At 44.3% G+C, this 23455-nt stretch overlaps 1 protein-coding gene across 1 annotated transcript in view; it reads left to right on the top strand.

Annotated features, from left to right (window-relative positions):
- The first annotated feature begins 20957 nt into the window (after positions 1 to 20957).
- tafa5l (TAFA chemokine like family member 5, like) overlaps positions 20958 to 23455 on the top strand; it is a 45743-nt gene continuing 43245 nt past the window's right edge. The window contains exon 1 of the mRNA XM_056424151.1: positions 20958 to 21104. Within this exon, the coding sequence (XP_056280126.1) occupies positions 21008 to 21104 (97 nt within the window). The 5' untranslated portion in view covers positions 20958 to 21007. The remainder of the gene's footprint in view (positions 21105 to 23455) is intronic.

Here is a 23455-nt window from a genome sequence, read left to right as displayed (position 1 = left end):
AGAGGTGACTTTAAGCATACACTCAAAAAAATAAATTGTTGGTGTTGTAAATTATACTTAATTAATTGGTATATATTCTACATTGTATTAATACGTTTCACTGATTACTAGACTTTATTAAGTAAAAGTTACACATTTTAATCATACAATAAATTAACTCTGCGGGAAGAGTAAATGTTACTCCCCAATTTCTCATACTGTTTACATGTTTTATAATGACTGAACATAAACCGAAAAAGGTAAGTACATTTTAATTAATCTAAACATCTATCGCGTTTGTAACAATAGACGCGCGCAATTCGCATTCAAGGCGGCAACGCGACGAGACGAGACGTTGGAGGAGACGTTGGACGAGACGTTGGAGGAGAGCTTCATGCCAGAACAAGTAAGTCGTCTCTACGTTTTTGAAAATATATGGTCCTTGTTACGCGTGTGAGAGAGAAAGACGTTTGCGAGCCGCAATATTCCAACAGCTGCCGGCTTTATGTCAGTAACGCTCGGTACATTGTTTGAACATACTGAAATAAGACTGAAACATGCTAGCTATGACAGCGCTGTGTGAGCTAATGTTTGCTGTCTGGTTCTGTCGGTTTCATTCAGTGGCGGCTGGTGACATTCTTTTTGTTGGGCGGCGCGGTTTAAATAGCACTCGACAATGAGAAGAAACAAGGCTTTGAGTAGAATATTGTAAAAAACAAAGCTTTATTTCAAGAAAACACCGTGCTCAACTGACTCCTGCTCGGTCGGAAGTGCAACTGAAGCCTCGCCATCGAGACACAACTCATGGAGTAGATGGTGGTGTTCGCCGTACTCTTTCCTTTCTTTTTAAATATCTTGAACCCAAAATCAACGGTTGGTTGCGCACGCAGGTCCGCTCCAGGTACACCGCGCTGTTTTGCCCGGCAGGTTTTTGACAAGGCGTTTTTGGTGCGGCTGTACACGCACACGCACGTTTGGCCAGCGCCCGTAAAGGGGGCGTGGCTTTCTCTCAGTGATGATGAGTGGCGATATATTATTTGTAGTCACATTTAACTTAAGTGGTTGTTGACAGGGGCTTACTCCTACTCTGTTGCTTCTATGTTCCTCCACACTCCATGCTTCCACAAATGAGTCTTGCTTTCACTGTTTCTGCAGATGTATGCAGTTCATTTTGCATGAAGGGGTTCAGTATTGACAACATATTTATTTATTCACAGAACCAAAGCATTGGGATGAAACGAGAAACTATTATCCAGCCTTATCCTGTACCTTGGTGAGAAAGAGGCGTTATTTGAAGACTGCCTGGTAAGTTTTTGAAATTTATTTATTCATTTTATTGTATCAAAGTTTGTGTAATGTTTAATTAGCTGTTAGTTAATTAATATGTTGATACCATTGTCTAAATTCTTATTGTATGTTATATACAGGTGGACAGCCGCAGTGATGCATCTCAACACATCGTGAGGATCGTGGTTGTCCGTGGCACTGATGGAGAAGATCCCGTTGACGTATCGATCCTCCTTGAAGGCAAGGAGATGTTGGCGGGATGCGATTTATTTACTAAAAGACTGGTTTTAAGCATCGTACAAGGGTTATTGGCACGGTGACAATTTTCTCTTGTGAAGGTTTTGGAGGGGATTCCCCGACCTCAGTCTTATATTTAGGTAGATATAATATATGTAATATAAAGCAGGAGGGTTATATCTGAGAGACAATTGGGAGGTCAAGGGTCAGTCTGCAGAGTATGCATGTGTATATATGTGTGTGTGTCTCTGCCTGTGTGTGTATGTATGTGAGTGTGTGTCTGTGTGTGCGTCTGTCATTCTGTGTGTGTGCGTATGAGAGTGTGTGTCTGTGTGTGAGTATGTGTGTGTCTCTGCCTGTGTGTGTGTGTACGTATGTGAGTGTCTATGTGTTTCTGTCAGTGTGTGTGTGTGTGTATGCCTTTTATATTGTATTGTTTGAATAAATATAGACGTTTTATACTACTTCCGCTTAACAGATAAATCTGAAATTTATTTTGAAAGGTTCAAAGGAAGTGCACTTTGTTTTAGGTTAAAATGCGAACTTTATGGTATAGATTACGGACAGATGCGCATTTTATAACAAGTTTAATAGTTGATTTGACCCGTATGGGACTAACTCTGTTAAGGTGGTGATGAGGTGGTGATAGTTTACGAGTTTTAATTAATGTATTGTCACCTAAAGAAAGAAAATAAAGGAGAGTCACCAGCATTAAATCTTCACGCCAATTCATATGATCCGTTTCAACGCTTATTGCTGTCATAATACGCAGGCGAAACATATAAAATAATAATAAATAAGACTAGAGGACGCTTTTTCCAATTCATAACAGAATTGTAGAAAAGAGAGATAACAAACGGCAAAGATACGTTGATCAGAGACGTATTTGTAATACGTCAAATACAAACGTAATCTGGAGAGAAATACATTTCAGTCAAACGTAACTGCAAATTGAATTTTAGGTCTGGGGGAACGTAATTTTTGTGATGCAGGGTTGCATAAATGTACACAGACTGTAAATGTTCAGCAGCTGTTTCAACATTCATGTTGGTGTTGTGTCAAGTTCGGCACCTGTTCTGTCACTTGATTGCAGATTAAAACAAATGTTTATATATTTGTATTTTCTTTTTCTTTATTATCCTAAGTGTGAATTTCTTGACACTGAATTTTTATTTAAGAAAAACAAGAGTTTTTATAAAATTGAATCTTATTTGCTGACAAAATAAATATTTTGAATTGCATTGTGGCTGTGATTTGTGATGTATATAGATTATGGTTATTTACTCTAAAATTAAGTATGTTATACTTAACACTGTCTAGTAGGATTTACTTAATCCTTCAACAGTAAAAGTTACTTAGTTAGTGTTAGTGCAAATTGTTACGAGGATTTTATTAAGTAAATCCTAATTTATAAAGTATAATAATATCTACTTAGTTAATTCATAACTCTAAATGATAGATTTTACTTAATAATTTCATAACATTGAAATTTCTGTTTGTGAAAAAGTTAAGTAGACTTTACTTAATTAGCTAAATAAATATTAGTTATGTTTAAGCATAATTAAGTAACAATTACTTAGTATTTTCATGGTTATTTACTCTAAAATTAAGTATGTTATACTTAACACTGTCTAGTAGGATTTACTTAATCCTTCAACAGTAAAAGTTACTTAGTTAGTGTTAGTGCAAATTGTTACGAGGATTTTATTAAGTAAATCATACAAGTTATTTCTTTGAGTGTACTGAGTGACGAGCGGGACAGGGATGACACGGGCATTGTGGTTTTCGTTCAATACAGCCACCTCAAAGGATCCTTCTGGTTAATAATAACGCCTCAAACTCAGATCCCATCAGATATATCTGTCCGACAACCGTTTAGCCTGCGGGGCCACTGCCAACGTTTCAGGGGTTGCAGATAACGGACGTCCTTTTCCGTGCAGCGGTCACCGTTGACTGTGAGAACGCAGGTGAGGAACGACATCTACGGCAGGATTGTTCCCCAAGTAGCCAGTTTATGCGGAATTAATACGTCTATAACCGAATTGTGAACACGGATGAAAAGCCCGTGATTGGTCAATACTACAAACAAAAAACGGAACGCCTCCGATACCAAACATCTGTTCCTCTACGGATTCTGCATTCATGTGCAGATCCCGAATTACACTTTGGCTACTGAGAGTGAAAGTCAAATTTTTTTTACCAACTAATCACAACTCAAGGACCACTTACTGCCTTGTTTCTGAGCTTTCCACCATGTCTTACCCTCTTTATCTGAGCCATCTTCACGGCAACTCAGCATAGTCCATCTGCTGATGAAGACCATAAGAAATGGGTGAACGCCCCCCCCCCCCCCCATGTAGGTTAAAACCCCCGAAGTAGCCAATCTAAAATGACCAGTGGCGGTTCGTCCATAGGGGGCGCTAGGGCGCCGCCCCTCTTAAAATTTGGAGATGAAAAAAAAAGAAGAAGAAAAAAAAAAAAATCTGTCAAAAAACATTATATGCCATATCATTTAAATAGTAAATATACCGTGTTGACGCTAAATGTGTGTGGAGACCGTAAGCCCCTGTCAACAACCACTTAAGTTAATGTGAAAAAATATAATATATCGCCATTATCACGAGAGAAGCCCTCCCTTTTCGGGCGCTGGTCTAACGTGTGTACGGCATTGATACAACATTTCAGTCGTTTTGGCAATGACCGGCTTCACATTGGCGGATGAAACCGGGAATCTTGGGGCGCACAAATGTGCGCACGCGATTGGATTATTCGGCAGATCAGAGACCCGTGTGTTCCCTCAGCCCAGAGAGCAGTGTTGCCAGGTCCGCGGTTTTCCTGCGGAATCGGGCCACTTTTGAAGTGTTGCGCGGGTTGAATTTTTTGTCCTTGGTTCGGGTAGACCTATTTTGCATGCAAATTACATGAATATCTTTAAATAAAAATCCATATTTTAAATGAAATAATTTATTCATACCCAAATCCTACCAAACTGACTCCAGATCAGCACGTACACACATTTTATTTATGATAATATACTGTATCTAATTACACAAGGCCATTTTAGGACATAGGGGAAATAACTGTTTAGGGAAAACTGCTTTTAATGCTGGCAAACTAAACATATGTTGTTACTTTGTAGATATTACAATATATTTGGCAATGATAGCAATGCTGTTGGACTTTAAAAGCAGTGTATATGGTTTGGCACGGGCATATTTTGAGTTCTGATATTGGGCTGGTTTTTGGGCTGGTTTTGTCACACAGACCTGGCAACCCTGCTCACAATGGTTTTATATTGCTGAAGGTGAGTTGAGTGAAAAACGATGTTGCACTATTTTGGCTATATTCTTTTATAAAAATTAACCGTTTATGTTACATACAGTAATGGTCGCAAATACGATCACGGCGTCCAGCTGTCGTGTCATTTAGACCGTCAACATATACGTTTGGTGGCGGTCTCATTGAGCCACTTTGGCACCGTTTGTTTAGCTACATCCGGTCGCCCTGACGTATATTTTCCTTGTGTAAATTGTGTTTTGCGTGTCTAGGAAGTGGAAGTGCAGAGACAGATCAGAAGGCAAATGTGTGTGTTCTGTTGTCTTCTGCAGGTATGTGTTTACCTTTTGTTCAAAGTTAGAATTTTCTCTGTTTCTGCTGAAATGACTCTAGCTCATGTAGTTATTTATTTTGTCCATTAGGGTCTCTGTTTTCCCTTGTATGTTACATGGCATGGTTTTTGATGAGAATTGTTATTATTTAGATTTAATGTGGTCCTGTCTTCCATGGACAATGGTTTTATTTTGCTGAGGGAAGTGGAAGTGCAGAGACAGATCAGAAGGCAAATGTGTGTGTTCTGTTGTCTTCTGCAGAATAAATAAGTGCTGGGAAAATCCACCATCTGAGCCGACTTCTTCCATGCCCGTTCCACATCTGTAACATCTGCTCTGAACCTCTTTCATGTGAGGGTGAAACTCTTTTATTTTGCAAACCTCTAAAACCCAACCCAATGTTTCTTAAAGAATTCTGCTCTGAACCTCTCATGCCCAAAGTTACAGTGTGTTGATAGTTGTTATTGGACAGTGTTGATGAGCACGCTGTGTTCTTGAAATAAAGCTTTGGTTTTTACAATATTCTACTCAAAACCTCTTTTCTTCTCATTGTTGAGTGCTATTTAAACCGCGTCGCCCAACTGCGCCCCCCCAAAAAAAAAATTCACCAGCCGCCACTGAAAATGACTACTCTCACTGTCCGTCCGAGTTTGCTCTTATCGTACAAATCCCTCATTACAGAGTTATCTAGTGACATTTGGGTGCATTCAAATAATAATTTGAATAAAAAGTCACTGAGATAATTTGTCCCACTGTTTCGGTTCCTTGAATGTCCAATAGATGACAGGATTGATGCCCAAAAGCTCTACAAAAATAAGACCCGAGTTGCAATAAACCGTATTTATCCTCTAACATTCTAAAACGTAACGCTAAATTCACGGTCGTATCGAAATACCGTCGGCTAAAGACGTCACAACTTCTAAATCCTCTGCGGGGGGGAAGTTGGTGGCTCGATTTTTTTTCCGCAGCCGCAACTGAACCACGCCAGCCTCTTTTCTCGCCTGCCCTACATTCTGCAGCCATAATGTTTGCATTCAAAGACGGTGCCCACACAGCTGGAGGATTAGCCGAGTCTCTCGGCAGATAGAGTGCGGCGCCACTGGCTGCTTCGCCCTCTTTTCATTTTCCTCCGTCTGCCGGGCTGTCAGAGGCTCCCGGCCACAGCGGGAAGATGAATAGTGCTGCACCACTCCACTTTGTCATGGTGTCCAAGAAGGCTCTAAATGGCATTGAGAGACTCTCAGTGCTCGCACAAATGGGGTCTCTGCGGCTCCGTGTCACCTTGTGTGTACAAAACAGCCCGACTCTTTAAAGTGGTCCGATGAGAGCGAGTCCGTGTCTCTCGTGGCCGCCGCTGCTTGCTTTTAGAATAAATAAAAAAAAGTCGCTTTCAAGCCACGTTTGTATCCAACGCACGGGGCGCCCCCTTCGCTCCCGTATGATGAAGGATACAATAATTGAAGGCAAATAATCTACACCCCCGACCCCCACCGGGGCCTCGAAATGCGGCGTGTTCTGTGGGACGTCGAAGCGGCAAAGGCCAACGCCGCGTGCACGAATGCAGCCTCGCCCGCGATCGCCTCTCGCTGCTGGCAAGACACAGATAACAGGAATCTCTCAGCACTGCTTCCTCTTTCTCTCTCTCTCCAGTTTGGCTGTTCTTACACCGGGGGCAACACCACCTACCTGCACCGTCTCACTGTTCTCATGGAAACGCATCCAAAAGCAGCTGGAAGACAGACAGAAACCGAGAGGGGATTGGTGTGTCTGTGTGTGTGTGTGTGGAGATACTTTGTTACTGTTCTGTTGCTCTTCTCGGCGTTGACAGCGAGCCCACTGTCACACATCTCTTCCCCCCCCCCCTTCTTCTGTCGAGGAAGACCAAAAGTGAAAACACAGCGTGCAGGTGGTGTTTAAAATGTACGGCGCCCCAAGTTACCCACTCAACCGGCACAAGATGCTGGGTACAGCCATACATATTGCAGCGGTTTGATGGTATTCCTCCATGTTGAGCTTTTTTTTTTTTTCCTCATGTGATGAAAGCGGGGCTGACACATGAGAGGGCCCGGGGGGGCGGGCGGGAGAGTTCGGAACCAGGATTAAACCAGAGACGCCTGTAGGCCTACAGGCGGTGATTACAGCCGCTCCCCATTAGAGGAAGCCTTGACGGTTATCCGAAGCGGCGCGTCTTCTTCGGGGTGGAGGCGGGCGGGCGGAGGGTGCGCTCGCGTCTCGCCTCACAGACATAAGGCTGGAAATGTTCAGCGATAGCGAGGTGCGTACAGTAGCAGCTACTGCCGACTGTCACAACAGCTCCTCCTCAAACAAAAGCAGAACACCGGAACGAGGAGGGAGTCGGTAGGATGGAAGCGGTTTTTAAAAAAAAGTACACATTCGCGGACTCTTTCTCGACAGGGGTCGGCCGGTTCCGTTGGAGCTCCGGATCACGAAGGAAACCTGCTGTTTCCAACACGTGAAATAGGAACGTGGATGTCGGAGTACGCCGCCTCATGTCACGCCAAACCTTTCACATCCACGTAGCTATAGGATCCGAGCAACATCTCACAGAGGGCCCCGTCTCAGTCGCCACACTCACGGACTCAGGGACTCGGAGACACCTTCTCTACTTGGAAGTATAGGGCCGTCTAACTGTCAGGTGAACAAGACATTTTGAGCGCTTTATGCACTCTTTCCTGCATTTTTCTGAAGACTTTGCCTGAGAAGGACGGTCAGAGCTGTTAGGTTGTAATTATTTTGATTTTGCACATGTACACAGGGACATTTTATGCTTTAAATGAATACATATAGCAAGATATCATAACTTGGGAATATTAGGGAGGATATTAATATGCATTATGAAGCATAGGAGAAAGACACTGTATTGATTGTATTGACTGTATTAGATAATTAATGTAAATGGCAGATGTAGTGTTTATATGTATGCCGCATGAGAATGAAAGTTAGTTTACTGTTTCAATGTTGTCGCATGAATTGGAAGCCGGTTGAAGTCCGTGACGTTGCTTGAATCCGGAAAGTAACATATGGGACTTTTATTGTGAAAGGGACTTTTTCACAGAACTGACCGGAAGTAATGTTGGTCCCGGGGTCATGACGTTTGACCCGGCTCTTTTATTATCTTGGCCGTAAGCCAACTGAAGTGTAGCATGCTGGACTGAACAATGGAACTAACTTTTAAGATGAAGAGGTGTGGTTGCTGTTACTAATAAATACGGGTGTAAAGGGTGAGTTCTTTCTCTAGACGTTCTGAAGGTTACAAGACACCTATCGGCTACTTTGCTTTTAGTCTGTGGCGTAATATTCAGTCCGGCCCTACGATCGTAGCTTCAATTTGTTGGTTAAACTTCCTGCCATTCAACTTATCCATCGCATTCTGTTCCTCATTTCCACCGAGCACGAGACCTCCAGTATTTTGATCAAGCTTAACAGAGCGATGGATGACGTGTTTAATAGCGAGAAGAAGTCCTCTAAAAGGTAGGAGGGAGCGGTGGTGGATGAGGCAAACAAACACGGGGACTTTAAATATGAAGAGCTGCTCCATGAATAAATGAAACCTACTATGAATATTTGGCAAAAGGCCGCACTGTAATAACAGATATTGGACGTAGTATATCATATGTGAAACGAATCCAAACAAAACATGAGAGGTATTCGGCGTTTCTTAATAATTCACATTACAACCACAGAGGAGCGTTGACTTTGGTAAAGAAATGAGACAAAATGAACCAAAGTGGCAGGAAACTTAGGGGGAGGGGGGGGGGGGAGAAAAATGATCGCGAAAAAATAATTGCTCATTGGTGTGTAGTCACACGGTGCGAAAGAAAACAAATCCTGTCCGACCCTCCCAGAGGTGGTAGGAGAGAGAGATTAAAGCAAGCGGCCCAGCACGGGGACAACAGATCCTCGGCAGCGCGCCCGCTCTGGCCTTTGAGTCCTTAACGGAACCGTTCCTCTCGGCAGCGTCGCCGTGCCGCACGAGGTCCCGAAGGCTATCTTCTGATCCCGACCGCAGAGGAAAGTGTTCCATCAAGAGAAGGTCCTTCAGTTCGTTTGGCAGCCAGATCATTAATTCCAGTTCCTTTGAAGAGAAACCGTAAGGAGCTGCACATTTTTTAAAAAGGGGCAGAAACTATATTTTGTATTTTTTTTGAAAACACAAAGCAGAGAAATGTCATTAATACCCATCAGGCCTGTTTTTGCTTCGAAGGGCGAAAAATGTATCCACACGCCTCCTATAGGAGGCAGCGGGCAGCGGGGAAGATGCGAATAGGTACTTTAGATGAACAGAAAAACATGCTGTGATTTTTTGCCTCAGTTATCTAGACGCGCGTTTTCTCTTCCACGATGCGTTATTTTTAGGCCGACTAAGTGGTGCTTAGTAAAAAGCCGGCAAAGTTTCTGTAGCGCGATTGGAAGTCCCACCTAGGAGGATTTAATTAGCTCTTTGAATGAATAACATTTCACCCATTTCTCGCTCTGTCCTTGGTAATCAGTTCTGGGCCATTAATGGGAGGATGACTATCGACTGGCGGAGCTGGCTGCTGATAATTGAATGTGTAGAGGCCATTAAACATTCCTAATCAAAAGCAAACACTCCAAAGACACAGTCCCCCGCAAAACAATATGATGCAACAACAACAACGGAAGCGTGTTTGCAGGAAACCGAAAACAAATCTGGAATCTGTCTCCCCTCGACGACAGGGTCGCTCTTTGTTTTGTTCTCGGGCTATCGGCTTTTCCCGGGGTATGGCACCACATTGAATTTCTTCAAGTTAGTTTTTTGATCCAAACAGCTGAGAAGGGACGGACAAGAAAAACACTTTGCAATTGAAGCGTTCTCAGAGGCTCCGTTCCACACTCCCACAGGCCCGTAAATCACTAAGGGGGCTGTACCGCTATTGACTCGGCACTATTGATCCGACTGCAACTCATACGAGGTCGGTAGGTCAGCGTTAACAACCCCCGCCCAACTATAGTTGAAGTGGAGCTTTTGTTCAAGCCCCTTTTCTTGTGATATTAATATCTATAAATGTTCTTAACATGTCATGTTTATGTCCCAGAGTCACATGACTTTGTGTTGTTGTGAACCATCATATCTGATTGATATACATGGCATGAACATGCATAATTGGTGATTCAGAGCTCATTATGCTTACATTACTCATGCAACACTAAATATTTTAGTACATGCAAATGTTATTATACGGAAAACTATGGAGAGATATTATAGGTATTCATGCTGTGCGGGGAAGATTATTGCCCCTGGGTGTTTGGAACACGCCCTCACAAACCGGCTACGCTGAATTATTGACATTTATTTGTCTGAAAATGCCAATGTCAATTTAACCCTGTGATTGTTTCATTAGATGTGTACAGTGGAGACACGCAGCGGCTGCAGCAGAGCAGAGTTTATTACCTTCGCATTAAAAATGCGGAAGGTTATGTTTTGATCGCTGTGTATTTATTTATTTATTTGTATGCGTGTTACTCGCATAACTAAAAAAGTATTAAACCGAATCGCATGAAATTTGGTGGGATGATTGGTTATTATCCGGGGACCATTTGATTAGATTTTGGGATCCATCGGGTCAAAGGTCATGACAAGGTCAAAATCTTCTTTTTACCAATTGGCATAAAACTAATGCCAAAATGTTAAGAATTCAATGCCCAATCTTGTGATATGCGAAGGTATGCGCTCTACCGAGTGCCCGTTCTAGTTTATTTATTTTTGATGGAGAAGGATGGAGAACTCCTCAGTCGGAATCATTATGAGCAGCACGTTGCATCTTCGGTAATTGCGCGAGGGACCTTGCCGTTGCACTCATATCTGTTTGTGTTGTTCCTTCAAGGTCCGCTGCGCCTCCGAAAAAGGACAGACACTCCTTTTCCTTTCTGCAAGCGGCTTGTCGACATGACTCTTTGTCCAACGGAGCAGTAAAAAGGGGTCCGGTCCACGTCCCGTCTGACTGGCACGTCGCTCTCATCGGAGGCAGCGAGAGGGGGGCGGACGCCCCGCGTGGAACACCGAGGGTCGTGGAGACGCCGCCGGCTGCCGCCGCCGTCCGCGGGGCGAGCCTGCACGATACCGCTGGGTTTCTGTCACGAGCCATTAATTTTTAGTTTTTTTTATGATATAATTTTGAGATGTGGAAACACAGCTGGAAGCTCTTTATCTGCAAAGGCTAAACCATGATATAAAAGTTACAGCCATGACCCTGAATTGATTACGTTTCCCGTCCAGATTATTAAAAACAAATTGTTTTATGTGTCGTATTCGTGCTAAGGTTTATAAATCGGTGTAAAATATACTCCCTATCACATTGCTGTGTTGACTTTCATCTGCACGCTTTGTTCTAAAACATGCTGTTGTTTAATCTTAAGCGTGTGAAGTCGGTCTCAGTCGAGTCTCACTCCCATGAACTCAGTTTGAACCTTTTGGAGGGAACCAAGGTGGGAATTCACTTTTTTTGCTGCAGGGTTCTCTCTGACATTTTACATTTTATTTGTAACTATAAATCTGGCTCAACAATGGAAATGGAGCTACAGCGCAAGTTCAGACAGGAGGACTATACCCCTCAAACCCGCCATTTATTCCTCATACGTCTGCCAATCATTTCTCACTCATTGTTTACTCGCTGTCATTGTTCGACGGTGTCAATCATGACACCAGCTGCGCAGACCAGCTGGTCCACTCTATCCAATGATAATGTGACACTTCGGTTTTTCTTTTTTAATATATTTGCAAAATTTCTACATTTCTGTTGTTTTCTGTCAAGATGGGGTGCTGCGTGTACATTGATGAGAAATAAAATGATCTTTTTTGATTTTGGCAAATGAGCTGCAATGAGACAAAGAGTGAACAATGTAAAGGGGTCTGAATACTTTCCGTACCCGCTGTATGACTGTCTCTCCACCTTCGGTTCATTCAGGTTGCCGCTACGCACCCCTCCACCTCCACCCAGTCTTCACAGATCCATCAGCTTCAACTCATCATCCCATCAGCTAATCAGCCACCACCAGGTCTGGACTCCACAGGGGGGGGGGTCGTCTATCTCGTTGCTGATCCAGACAGTCGGCCCTCAATTACAAATCTCCCCGTAGAATCCAAGCGCCAAAGACTCTGAGACTTCATCATTTCATATCACCCGTTCACAATAAACATAATCCTTTCTTCATCTAACTGGTCTCTCCCTGAAATGAGATGGCTTTCGATGTCTGCAAAAGAGCGCTGTACAAACTTCTCGGAGCCGCCTTCCAAGTCTACGGGTGGTGTGCGCTTGTTACTCAACCGAACACAAAACGGGAAGTTCTCATGGTTCCTTAAAAAAGAACTTTTGAAGTGATGACTACACAATAAGTACAGCAGTGGCAGTACCCCCCACTCCCCCCTCCTGTTTCAATACTGTGCAGAAGGTCCAAAGATGCTGCGTGGCGCCATATGCTCCTCTCCGGCGTGTAAGCAAAGCGCGAGAACAGCCGGTGGCTGTAAAACGGGGATCGTAGTGTTGGGTCGGCTGTGGCCTGTCTCGCTTTGACGCGAGCGAGGAAAATCACATTCCTGAAAGGTCTCATGCTTATGTTCATACATTTGTTTATTTTTTAATTGGCTTTTCTTCCACCCCCGATGATTTGACAAATTTGAGCAAATTACCTGGAACAAACTCTCCACCTGTTCCAGTAAAAACAACAAAACACGTTCACGTGGGAACTCGTGAACGTGCATAATTAGAGAAACAACAGATGAGCTGCAATATGCTGCGGTGGCTTGTGGGGAGTGACATCGTGAACAAGATGTATGCTTTTTTGTTTGATTTCTAAGTATCTCAGGTTCAAAAGACCACTGAAGTGCCCTTGAGCAAGATGCTGAATCCCACCAGTAAATGTTTCTGCTTCCATGCTCAGTGATACGCAGACGCTGAACAGGAAGTGTCACAGCGAACCGTATCATTTCATTAACTTGTTATTTACTGTCGAGCTGCGTGTAGCATCCACATACGCAATCCTGTAGCGCGAGGTTCTCAAACTGAATTCTCTCTCTCTCTTTCACACGGGAGGAAGTACCATATCAGAGGGACCACAAGTACTTAACGCGTATGGGTTTTGAAACTACGACCCCACCATTTAGGAACGCTTGCAAGCATAAAAACGTATCCCCCCCCCCCCACTGCACTGACACCCCGACACAGTGTGTTCGTAAGAGCAACATCCGGGTCATCACAACTCTTTCTCTGCAGGACAGGTGGGGCGTACCTAAAGATATTACTTCGGTGTCTTTACAAGTCCAGGTGCTTGAGAAAGAGTTTGTTTTCGCCCATTCACTCTGTTCATGTCACATGTCTGTCCGTATGAACTGATACTAGAAGCTGGATCGGAGAGACGGAAGAGCGAACGACTTACGAGAATCAAGGTGAGCCAAATGGTATGACTTATTTTAGGAAGCTTAAAGTAACATTATGCAACAATTGTACCTTAAAATAACAGCTTGAAAAAAATGGTGCCGCTACAATGACTTTTAATATGGCGATTTGCGGCTCCGCCATTGTCATCGGGGGTCTGTGGGGAAATAACTCCGCTATGTAGGATTCTGGAGCCGCCCGATCCGGGGCGGATGTACTTCGACCTGCTTTCTGGCAGTGATTACGCAATGTCATATAGTGCCAGTCCACGCTCGCAGCTCCAGTATAAGGGCGAAGCAAGCGAAGTCTCTTGTAATGAATTACACGTTCCAATGTAAATTATGAATATGTAGCTTTTTGGTGTTGTCAACAATTTTGTATTCGATCACACGTACTCCACATTCAAACATTTAGAAAACAACGTATATAGGCTGAAAACGCGATCGGTATTTCATCTAAACTAAATGTCATTCTTTTGGTTATGTTAGCATTCATCTCCGATATCACAATGAATAAAACTATGCAGTCATATTTATGTAAAATCTTTGAATATTCTAACCTTATCGGTTGACATCATTTCTTGGTTTCTGACTTTGTCTGGTCATCAATACAAGTGTATGCGAGGCTGCATCTATCGTAACTGGGTATTTACGACACTGAAGTAAACGTTAAACACCTCCAAAACTGAAGGGGGCGCTAAAAGGGAAAAACTCCATTATGGGGCTTTAAATTAAGATTTTGACTTTTTTACTGTGGAATGTGGAGTATTTGAATGCTCTCATTTGTTTATTGCTTTTTTTGTAGAAATGAATTACAAACACTGAGGTGGGCCAATGGAGGCTCTTAGTATAGGAGTTACTCTTTCCGTTTTTTTTACTCTTCACAATAAAAGCCCTCGATGTGAATACGCTGCATCACTGCTTACGAGGGTGAACTTAAATTCCCTCAGAGCATTTCGCTGAGCGGTAACCACGCAGGGATAGCAAAAAATACATCCTCCCCACCAATAAATGCATGTATTTAGCGTGGATGGTTGAATGGCGCGACACCAATGACGTAATGTACGGGAAAAAGACGATTCCACGAGTGGCTGATGAGCTCGGTCCTCTGTTTAGGACTTCCTGGTTCGTGGATAGTGAATGAGTGACATATTTCGGTTCATCGGTACTTCGAGACTTCAGTTTTTCTGATGCAACGCCGAGTGTACTTTTACTCGGATGCTTTGTGGAAGGCCCTTTTTTCCTTCGGCACAAGGCCAAGAAGGCCTTGCGTGACATGATGATGCAGATCTTTCAAACAAGTGACTCGCTATCCACTGACAGCTGGTGGCAGGCGTGCTCGCAGGTGTTCTGAGATATATGTGAGCCGGGCAATTAACTTTCAGAATCAGTCGTTGGCACTGCTCAAGAACTGGTAAACACAGCGGCGTTTTTTAAATTCTTTTACAAAGCTGACAATACCCCCTGCATATGCTGTGACGGGTCTAATCTCCGATTCATGCTTTTACAGAAGGTACATCACTTTCATCTTTATAAAAGTCAGGTAAGTCAATCTCTCACACACACACGGGAAACATTTTCATCTTTCCTTTAATGAGGCATCGGTGGCAACTGAGAAACAGTCCGCGCCGTGGAGGTGTCCACGGTTAACCACACGGTACGCAAAGCGAGGCTTCGAGAAGAATGCGGCGACATCGCTCGCAACTACAGCTCGTGTGGCCTTGTACGTTCCTGTGGAAGCGTATACTCCAAGGCCACTTTAGCATTCTCGATGGTAGTAAATCCTGAAGGGCTCCCCTGAATCCACATTGGCACTTTCCAAACCAACCAAACAACACCAGACATTAGCAGGAATTGACGCATGTTACGCGATACACAACTGATCTGCACACAAGAGCCTGTGATTGGATGACAGGCGGTGACATGAGCCGCACACAACCTCCTACGGCTGTTGTGTCGGATCTAAAGGTGCGTTCACACCAAAAGCGAAACTATTTTTTCGCGCGACCGAATCCCATGAAAAGTCAACGTACAGACGCGCGTGGCTGCGATAGACGCAATATTTCCCCGGGTGACGCGATGTGGCCGACGCGTTTACAGCGGCGCAATTTTCGCCCGGAGTTGAAATATTTCCACTTTGAGGCGGTCATCTCGCAACTCGGGCCAATCGGCTCTTGAGTTCCGCTCTCGTAGCTGGAAGCGGAAGTCTTTCAGTCGTAACAGTAACTTCATCGGTGAAAGTGACCGAGCTGAGTGAGCCTACGGGTGATGTCATGAACCCAAACACGAGGGCGTTAGTGTGTGGGATGTCCACGACACATATAAAGCAGAACGAGTGGTTAGTTATTCTGGAGGATGAAGGAGATGATAACGGTCTTTACGGAGACGAGACACAGAGATAAGCCCCGCCCCTCGCAGAGCGTCTCGACGCTCATGGCGAGAACACGGTGAATGGTCGAGCGAGTAAACTCACGCATTTTGGGCGATGCGAAAAATAGTTTCGCTTTTGGTGTGAACGCACCTTAAGCCGGCCCGTATTGCTGCTCTACCCCGATCAGCAATACGGGCCGGCTTTTTCTCTCACGGCGCTCGTAGCTGTACCTAATCCACGTAACCGTGGGCCAGGACAGCTGACTCAGCATAACCATACAGGTTCTGCAAAAAGGAGGAAGTCAGTGTGGACGAGTGGGTCTAAAAACACCGGACTTTCACCCAGGAGACCGCTGTTCATGGCTCGTCTAAAAGGTATTTGTCACGTAACTTTCATACTGAAGTGACACCACTTCCGTAGCTATTTAACCCCAAACCAAGATACTCTCTTAAACCTAACCGAGTAGTAGAGTTTTGTTAAAACGCCACTGACCACTCACTTGTGTGTGGAAAAAAAAAAAAACAAAGAAATATAACATTCTGTCTGTGTGGTGTCATAAGACTGACACAGGGACACAGGAGGATGGAGGTGGACGATTGGCAGCGCAGCCGGAGAAGAGGAGCTTAGGAGTTCAGAAGGCTCTCTTTGCAGGGCGGGTCATGCATAAGGGGCTCAGTCTATTACTCCCAATGATTACACTATCAGTTCATCTTGGGGGGGTTGTCCACTTTTAACCCTCGTAATGTCGTCGCAATTGACATACACCTTTTGTCCTCTGGGGGTCAAAAATGACCCCCATCTGGTTTGACCGTTATTAAAGCACATTGGATACATTTACAACACATTCTGTCTCACACCTTTGGTCTCACCTTGAATATGCGGCCGGTCCATGGTGGCTTGTCTCTCTCTGCTGTCGTCCGTCAGAGTCGATGCTTCTTCTTTGACTGAGATTTGACCTCATCAGTTGATTCTTCCTCTTCATCATCATAAGTGCAGTCCTTCACTTCAGACCCTTTTTCAGATTGTTCCTCATAACCATGTTCATTATGTTCTTTCATACTCTTCTTCCATGTTAGCTTTAGATTCTTCATGTTCCTTCTTCTTCCATGTTAGCTTCAGATTCTTCCTCATGTTCATCATGTTCCTTCATACTCTACTTCCATGTTAGCTTCAGATTCTTCATCATGTTTATCATGTTCCTTCATACTCTTCTTCCATGTTAGCTTCAGATTCTTCCTCATGTTCTTCATGTTCCTTCTTTTTCCATGTTAGCTTCAGATTCTTCCTCATGTTCATCATGTTCCTTCATACCCTTCTTCCATGTTAGCTTCTGATTCTTCCTCATGTTCTTCATGTTCCTTCTTCTTCCATGTTAGCTTTAGATTCTTCCTCATGTTTCATGTTTATCATGTTCCTTCATACTCTTTTTCCATGTTAGCTTTAGATTCTTCCTCATGTTTATCATGTTCCTTCATATTCTTCTTCAATGTTAGCTTCAGATCATTCCTCATGTTCTTCATGTTTGTTCTTTTTCCATTTTAGCTTCAGATTCTTCCTCATGTTCTTCATGTTCCTTCACTTCAAGCTCTTCTTCCATTTCTGCGGCGGGTGATGTGGGGGCTTCTTCTTCAGAGGAAGTAGCACGTGGTCTGGATGTTGGATCTATCACTTCGTCATTATTTTCCTTCTCTTCTGACCTTGAATCTTCCCCATCAGTTGTTCCCTCCTCATGATGTTCAGCATTGTCCTCCTGGTCATTATTTTCCACAACATCATTTAAAAAGAGCTCACCAGCCTCCTGTGTGGTGAAGCTCTTCTGCCTCATTCTGCTGCCTGTCTCTGTAAAATGTGAAATGCTCCACAAAAGACCTGTTTTTGTTTGTTGGTGGTTATAACCATAATTGGTGTGACACGTTGCCCCATTGCACCACTTTGTGCTGCGGGGTCGTTTTAACCCCAGAGGACAACAGACATGATTACGGTAAATAAATCACCCTTAATTTAATCAAATTACTTTAAATGTATGACATTACATGACATCACATGTCATTTATCTGACGCTTTTATCCAAAGTGACACACAATAAGTGCATTCAACCATGACTACAAACTATTATAATAAACCCCCATTAGTTTCAGACCATATCATGATTAAAAAATATAATTTAACAGCAAAAATATTTCGTTTGGGGTCAGAATGAGTTCAGAACAACACAAGGGTTGGCGACCAATTAGATGTGGCACGATGTCTCTAAGCCAATCAGATTTCAGCTCGAATCTGAAGGCGACCCTCCTCCACCGCAGTCACCTCCAGGTATCACCTCTCTTCTTCACCACCACCAGTGTCTGGACTCCAGGGGGGTTCTGTTGGATCAGAACTCAGCGTCACCGCCCCGAGTTTATCCTGGTTCAGGATGGAGGCCGATCACCAAAGATACGCGCGATTCCATTTTTGTTATAGGAATAAAGTTTATTGTTGAATTCAGGAATAAGTCTCTCCTGATTGAACTTATCATACACATCCAGCACTGAGCAAAACAAAGATTTTTTTGTTTCTGGCCCACCAGATGAATGTCCTTTTGGCTCTATTTTTGGTCTCTACCAATTTCTAAGACCAATATGTGTTCTTGTTTTTCCCCCACTATGTTCTCGAGATGGAAACAAGTTGTAATACAGTTGCGTACACTTTAATTTAATCTCAAATTAAGGAATTAACTTGTGCAAATGTACTTATTTACTTGGTATAAACATATGCACAAACAAAGATAAATAACTTAGCATTAAGAACCAGCTTTAGTATAAACATTATAACCACCTGTAGACAGCTATGAAGCATCTGCATAAGCACCCAGCCTGAATGAATGACTTAAAAGAAAAAGTTTTTCAGTTTTTTGTCCACTGAAGCTCTTTTTAAAGTGCACCCACTGGCATCACTACAATATTACAATCCACACATGCCCACATGCAATTAAGAACAAGTCTTTATATTATTGGTAAACGCAGAAATAAATATGATGGGTAGAAAATGAACTGGCAGAATTTTTTCACGGCCCTGTCAGTCACAGTGATGGATTATGATTAATTACACTGCAACCCTGCACGTCTGGGACGTCACTCTGACGGAATGAAACGTGGCTCTCCAATCTGATAGCTGTCTGAGCCGAGCTGGAGACGAGGGAGGAAAACAAATCGCACCCCAGGGGCCAAAACCCTCCCTGGGGTTCCTCCACTATATCTCCCAGTATGGTGCACCACTGCAACATAGGAGCAGTAACGCAGAAAACATCAGCGGATTTTAAGACACAAGTCGGCAAATGGGCCACGTATCCCTCTAATACCTGAACAATGCAGTTTGAGACCCATCCACTACTTCAGTGATCATAAAAAGCCATTAAGTGGAAGGCTGAAAGAACAGCAGTGGAGTTACAGTAATGGTCCTCGAGTGGCTTCGATGGTGCTCGTTCAGAAGATCGACTGCGTCAGTAAGGCTTTAAAACACACACACACACGTGGAGATGCTGATGTGATTGGAGACAGTAAATAGAAATGTAACTTGAGAGCACTTATACCGGCAGTCCACTGAAGGAACAGACCTCCCACTTGTTTCCCCCCAGAATGGCAGTGAGCTAAATGTTAACTGTTGTCCTCAGACCATGCAGCAGTCCTCAAGGGCGTTGTTTCCACCCATGAAAGAGGGCATACACACATGTAGAAGATGTCAGAATGTGTGTGTGTGGGGGGGGGGGGGGGTCTCCATGGGCCGGGGTGGGACATGTCACTGTGTGCAAATGAGCATCTTCATATATACAGTTTGGGATTTATATCCATGGGAGAAGGAATTGGGGCACTGGAGAGAGAGAGAGCGAGAGAGAGCGAGAGAGAGCGAGAGAGAGCGAGAGAGAGCGAGAGAGAGCGAGAGAGAGCGAGAGAGAACTCCGGGGTGCAGCAGCAGTTCTTCTTCCATGGACTGGAGGGAGGGAATCCTCTTCTTCTACGGCGTCGCCCGCAATGCAAATGGAGCCGACCGGGACGGGTTGAGGCTGCATGGTTCACACACTCATCTGTAACAAACTCCACGGGAAGCTTGATTTCAGTATTTCTTCTCGCCCGAGGCGCAAAGGCATCACCACTGACAGTTTTCCCCCGGCGCCCTCCACAAAGGCTCATACAGGTGACACGTGTGTCCAACTTCACCGCGTCGGCGACGCGCTTTTTGTCCAGTGGCAGCGGCGGCGGCGGCGCGCTGCGTGAGACCCAACCACGTCGCTCTTGTTTTTGACGTGACATTTGAGCTGCAGCTGCAGAGCATAAATGTGGCCACGTATGACGCATCTGCGCCTTCAGCTGTGTGGTTGAAAAGGAAGAAGAAGAACAACAACAACAACAACAACAACAACAACAACAAACAAGCCGGCTCCGGACGCCGGGGTGCCGAGTTGTCGGGGCAAGTTGCTGCTCGGTATGTTCGTCATGTCCGCCCGGGTGAACTTGCGCGTCCCTCTGTAGAGGCGCGCAGAGCCGCGCTCGGGGCAGAAGTTGGTTGGGAATATTAACTGTGCGAAGAGGGTCGGCCGCGGCGCGCAGGGCAAGGTGAGCGGGCTGAATGCCCGAGCAGCATCATCATCATCATCATCGTCAGTGTCCCCGGGTGAGGACCGTTGCTGCTCACTGCTCTTCATCTACATACTAACAGTTTGTTGTTGTTGCTGAAGCCAGCAAGGAGAATTGCAGCTCCTGAGACCACAGCTGCGTAAACTTGGCCCGATCTGGTGACATTGTACCCCTCTGTGTGTGTTTGTGTGCGTCTGCGTCCGCGCACGCACGTGTGTGTGTGTGTGTGCGCGCGCGCTGAGCAGCCTGGATGGATATGCGGCTCACCGAGGGAATTTGAAAAGCAAAGGGGATTACTACCGGTCCCTCTCCTTTTTTTTCTTCTTTTTTTTTATAACCTCAAAATGGATGCCGACGACAGCCTGTGGAGACGCCAGTGGATGAGCCACTCTTCCGTCGACCTGCTTGACATCTGAGCTGCACGAGCGTTCAAAGTTTGGATAATCTTTTTTTTTTTTTTTTTTTAAAGAAAAAAAGAAAAGAACACGCTCAAGGTGTTAGGATGCAGTCTGGAGTGAAGACGCTCTCCGCAGGTGGAGGTGCGTCACTCTGCTGCCTGCTGCTTCTCTGGCTCATCTATTCACATCTGCTTAGAGAGGGTAAGGACACTTCTAGCCTTAAAAAAAAATTTTCTTTATTTATTTACATTTATTTAAAAAACTTTGTCAGCACTACCATTGTGTCCTGAGGGCTTCTTATTGGGATGCAGGTCAGATCCTGTGATGCTGAGACGAAATCCCCATAATAATGTCTAAGGACTTGTACGTCTGCATGTGCTCATCACCAGTCATTTCATGGTGACCTTGTTGTACCTTGTGGTATTTCTGTAATCTGATTTGATGTATTAATATTCCCTTTACGGTAAACTGCTCGGCAGCCAGCCCGTGGTGACATGATTGGACTGTCACCACTGAATTATTTTTACATTTTTCATGGGAGATTCCTCGTAATCTAGCTCCGTTCTCACGGTGGTATGATGCGGAACCTTGTTCTTCAACTAACCCCGTGGGTTTTCTTGACTCTGATGCAGGCCATTTGCTGCCTTGTGGAATGCTGATTTACACACAATTGAGCTTTAGGTGATGAAGCAACAGAGGGGAGGAGGCCCGACTCCAGCCTTCAGAGCTTTTATAATTTCACTCGGGTTAAGGCTATATCCATCCACGCCATGCTTACCTCTTGAATAATACATCCGCTGGTGCATTTACACTTCCACCCTGACACAGAGCAGAAAGCAAAAGGATGTTTCCCATGCACTTCATGTTGGGACGCCGGTGGCATCAAAGACCCACGAGAACCGGTTTAAAGCATTCGGAACTTGTTGGGAGATGTCGAACACTAAGTTTGCACATTCGATCTTTTAATCAAGCATTTGCCGGCAGCATAATTACCGCTGTGGAGGAGGGATAGTGCCGACATCAATGTCTTTGGCAGCTTGCCGGGAACAAAAGTAGACACTGATGTGAAAAATGAACTGCCTGTGCACTGAAATGTGCTCTCCTTTGCCTCCTCATTTGCAGTGTTTTCTCCCAAAGTGCTGCTTTCACCAGCCTCTTATTGTCACCCATGAACCGAAATTATCCCAGGAGTTAACAGCAACCCTGCTCTCCTCCCCTCAGCCGTTCATTATTGACTCGGTTTCACCCCAAAGTGATCTCATTAGAGTGTTATTGCACAAAATTGTTCAATCAATCTCTGGATTTTGGTCTAGTTTAAGACATATGGATATATGATTTGAGCTTTGACTCTCCCTGTGTGTCGCTCACTCCTCTTTTCCAGCCCTGAGCTGAATTTTAAGAATGAAACATGTCGTATTTAAAAAAAAATCCGTACTTGTAATCTTCAAATCCTCCTAAAATCCCCCGTTTGAAACCGGCTGCATGTGACCAGTTGTACGAGTAGCTCAGACCACCACATGTATACAAAAAAGAATAATGTCATCATCTACATATGTAGTGTTTATGACTGCTCACCCACTGATGGAGTCAAACCACTCATCATTTTCATGACCATCTCTTTAAACTCCTCCCCCACCCCTCCACGGCCCCCGTGGTGGAACCGGTGGGCGGAGAGGTGAAGCCTCGTGGTGGTGGGTTGGCTGCGTCGCCTCCGCCCTCTCTCCGTAGCTCATCTTTCATGGCGGCTCGGACAGAAAATCAAAGCGCAGCAGCCCCCGTAAGCGCACACGCCATTGGGCCAGCGCCCGCCACGATGAATGGCCTGTCAGCCGCTCTCAACGTTGCCAGTTTATTCGACGATAAATTTGGAAATGTCTGGATTTCCTCGCTGGACCACATTCCAGTTCAGTGGTGCAGTCAGAGAGCAGCAGTGGCAACTCTCTGCTTGCTTTGTGTGAGTGTGTGTGTGTTGGAGGTTAACAGACAGTTGGCCTTTGCTCTAACTCAGCTCGAGGAACTCAAATCAATGTAGTCTTCGAGTGGGAACATACAAATTGTTCCTTTTAAAATAATCGGATCACATGAGGCCATCTTTGTGCGTTAGAAGTGACATTCATCAAGATCTTTGAGCATATATGAGGCTAAATGAAGCACTCATTGTTGCAGTGTTCACTACACTTCCCAAAGATCGCCGTCAGTCAAACAGTTTGTCCAGAAGAGCATCTTTTAAATTAATTTTTTACCCTGATTTCCTATTAAAGTAGTTTGAAGCTTTTTAAAGTTCCTGATGTAGATATTTTGATAATAACACTGGGTCACATGACTGCGTGAGAGGTTCTGAAAACTGAGGCCGACGTAGAAACGTCCCAAACTTCCAATTCTTGCTCATGCCCAGCAGGAGCCTGGTTGCATAGAAGTCTGATTGCATAAAAGTCTATGATAAAAATGACTTCTCATTCATTACCTCAGTAAACATTGTAAATATGAGTTTATCTTTCTATCTCTAGTTTCTTTAAAAACAGCATGATGTTTACTTCGTAAATGATGGTCCA

This window comes from Pseudoliparis swirei, chromosome 9 (genome assembly GCF_029220125.1).
Source record: "Pseudoliparis swirei isolate HS2019 ecotype Mariana Trench chromosome 9, NWPU_hadal_v1, whole genome shotgun sequence".
NCBI classification, from domain to species: domain Eukaryota; kingdom Metazoa; phylum Chordata; class Actinopteri; order Perciformes; family Liparidae; genus Pseudoliparis; species Pseudoliparis swirei.
Note: the sequence above shows the minus strand (reverse complement) of the source record. Positions and strands in the feature narration are given on the sequence as shown.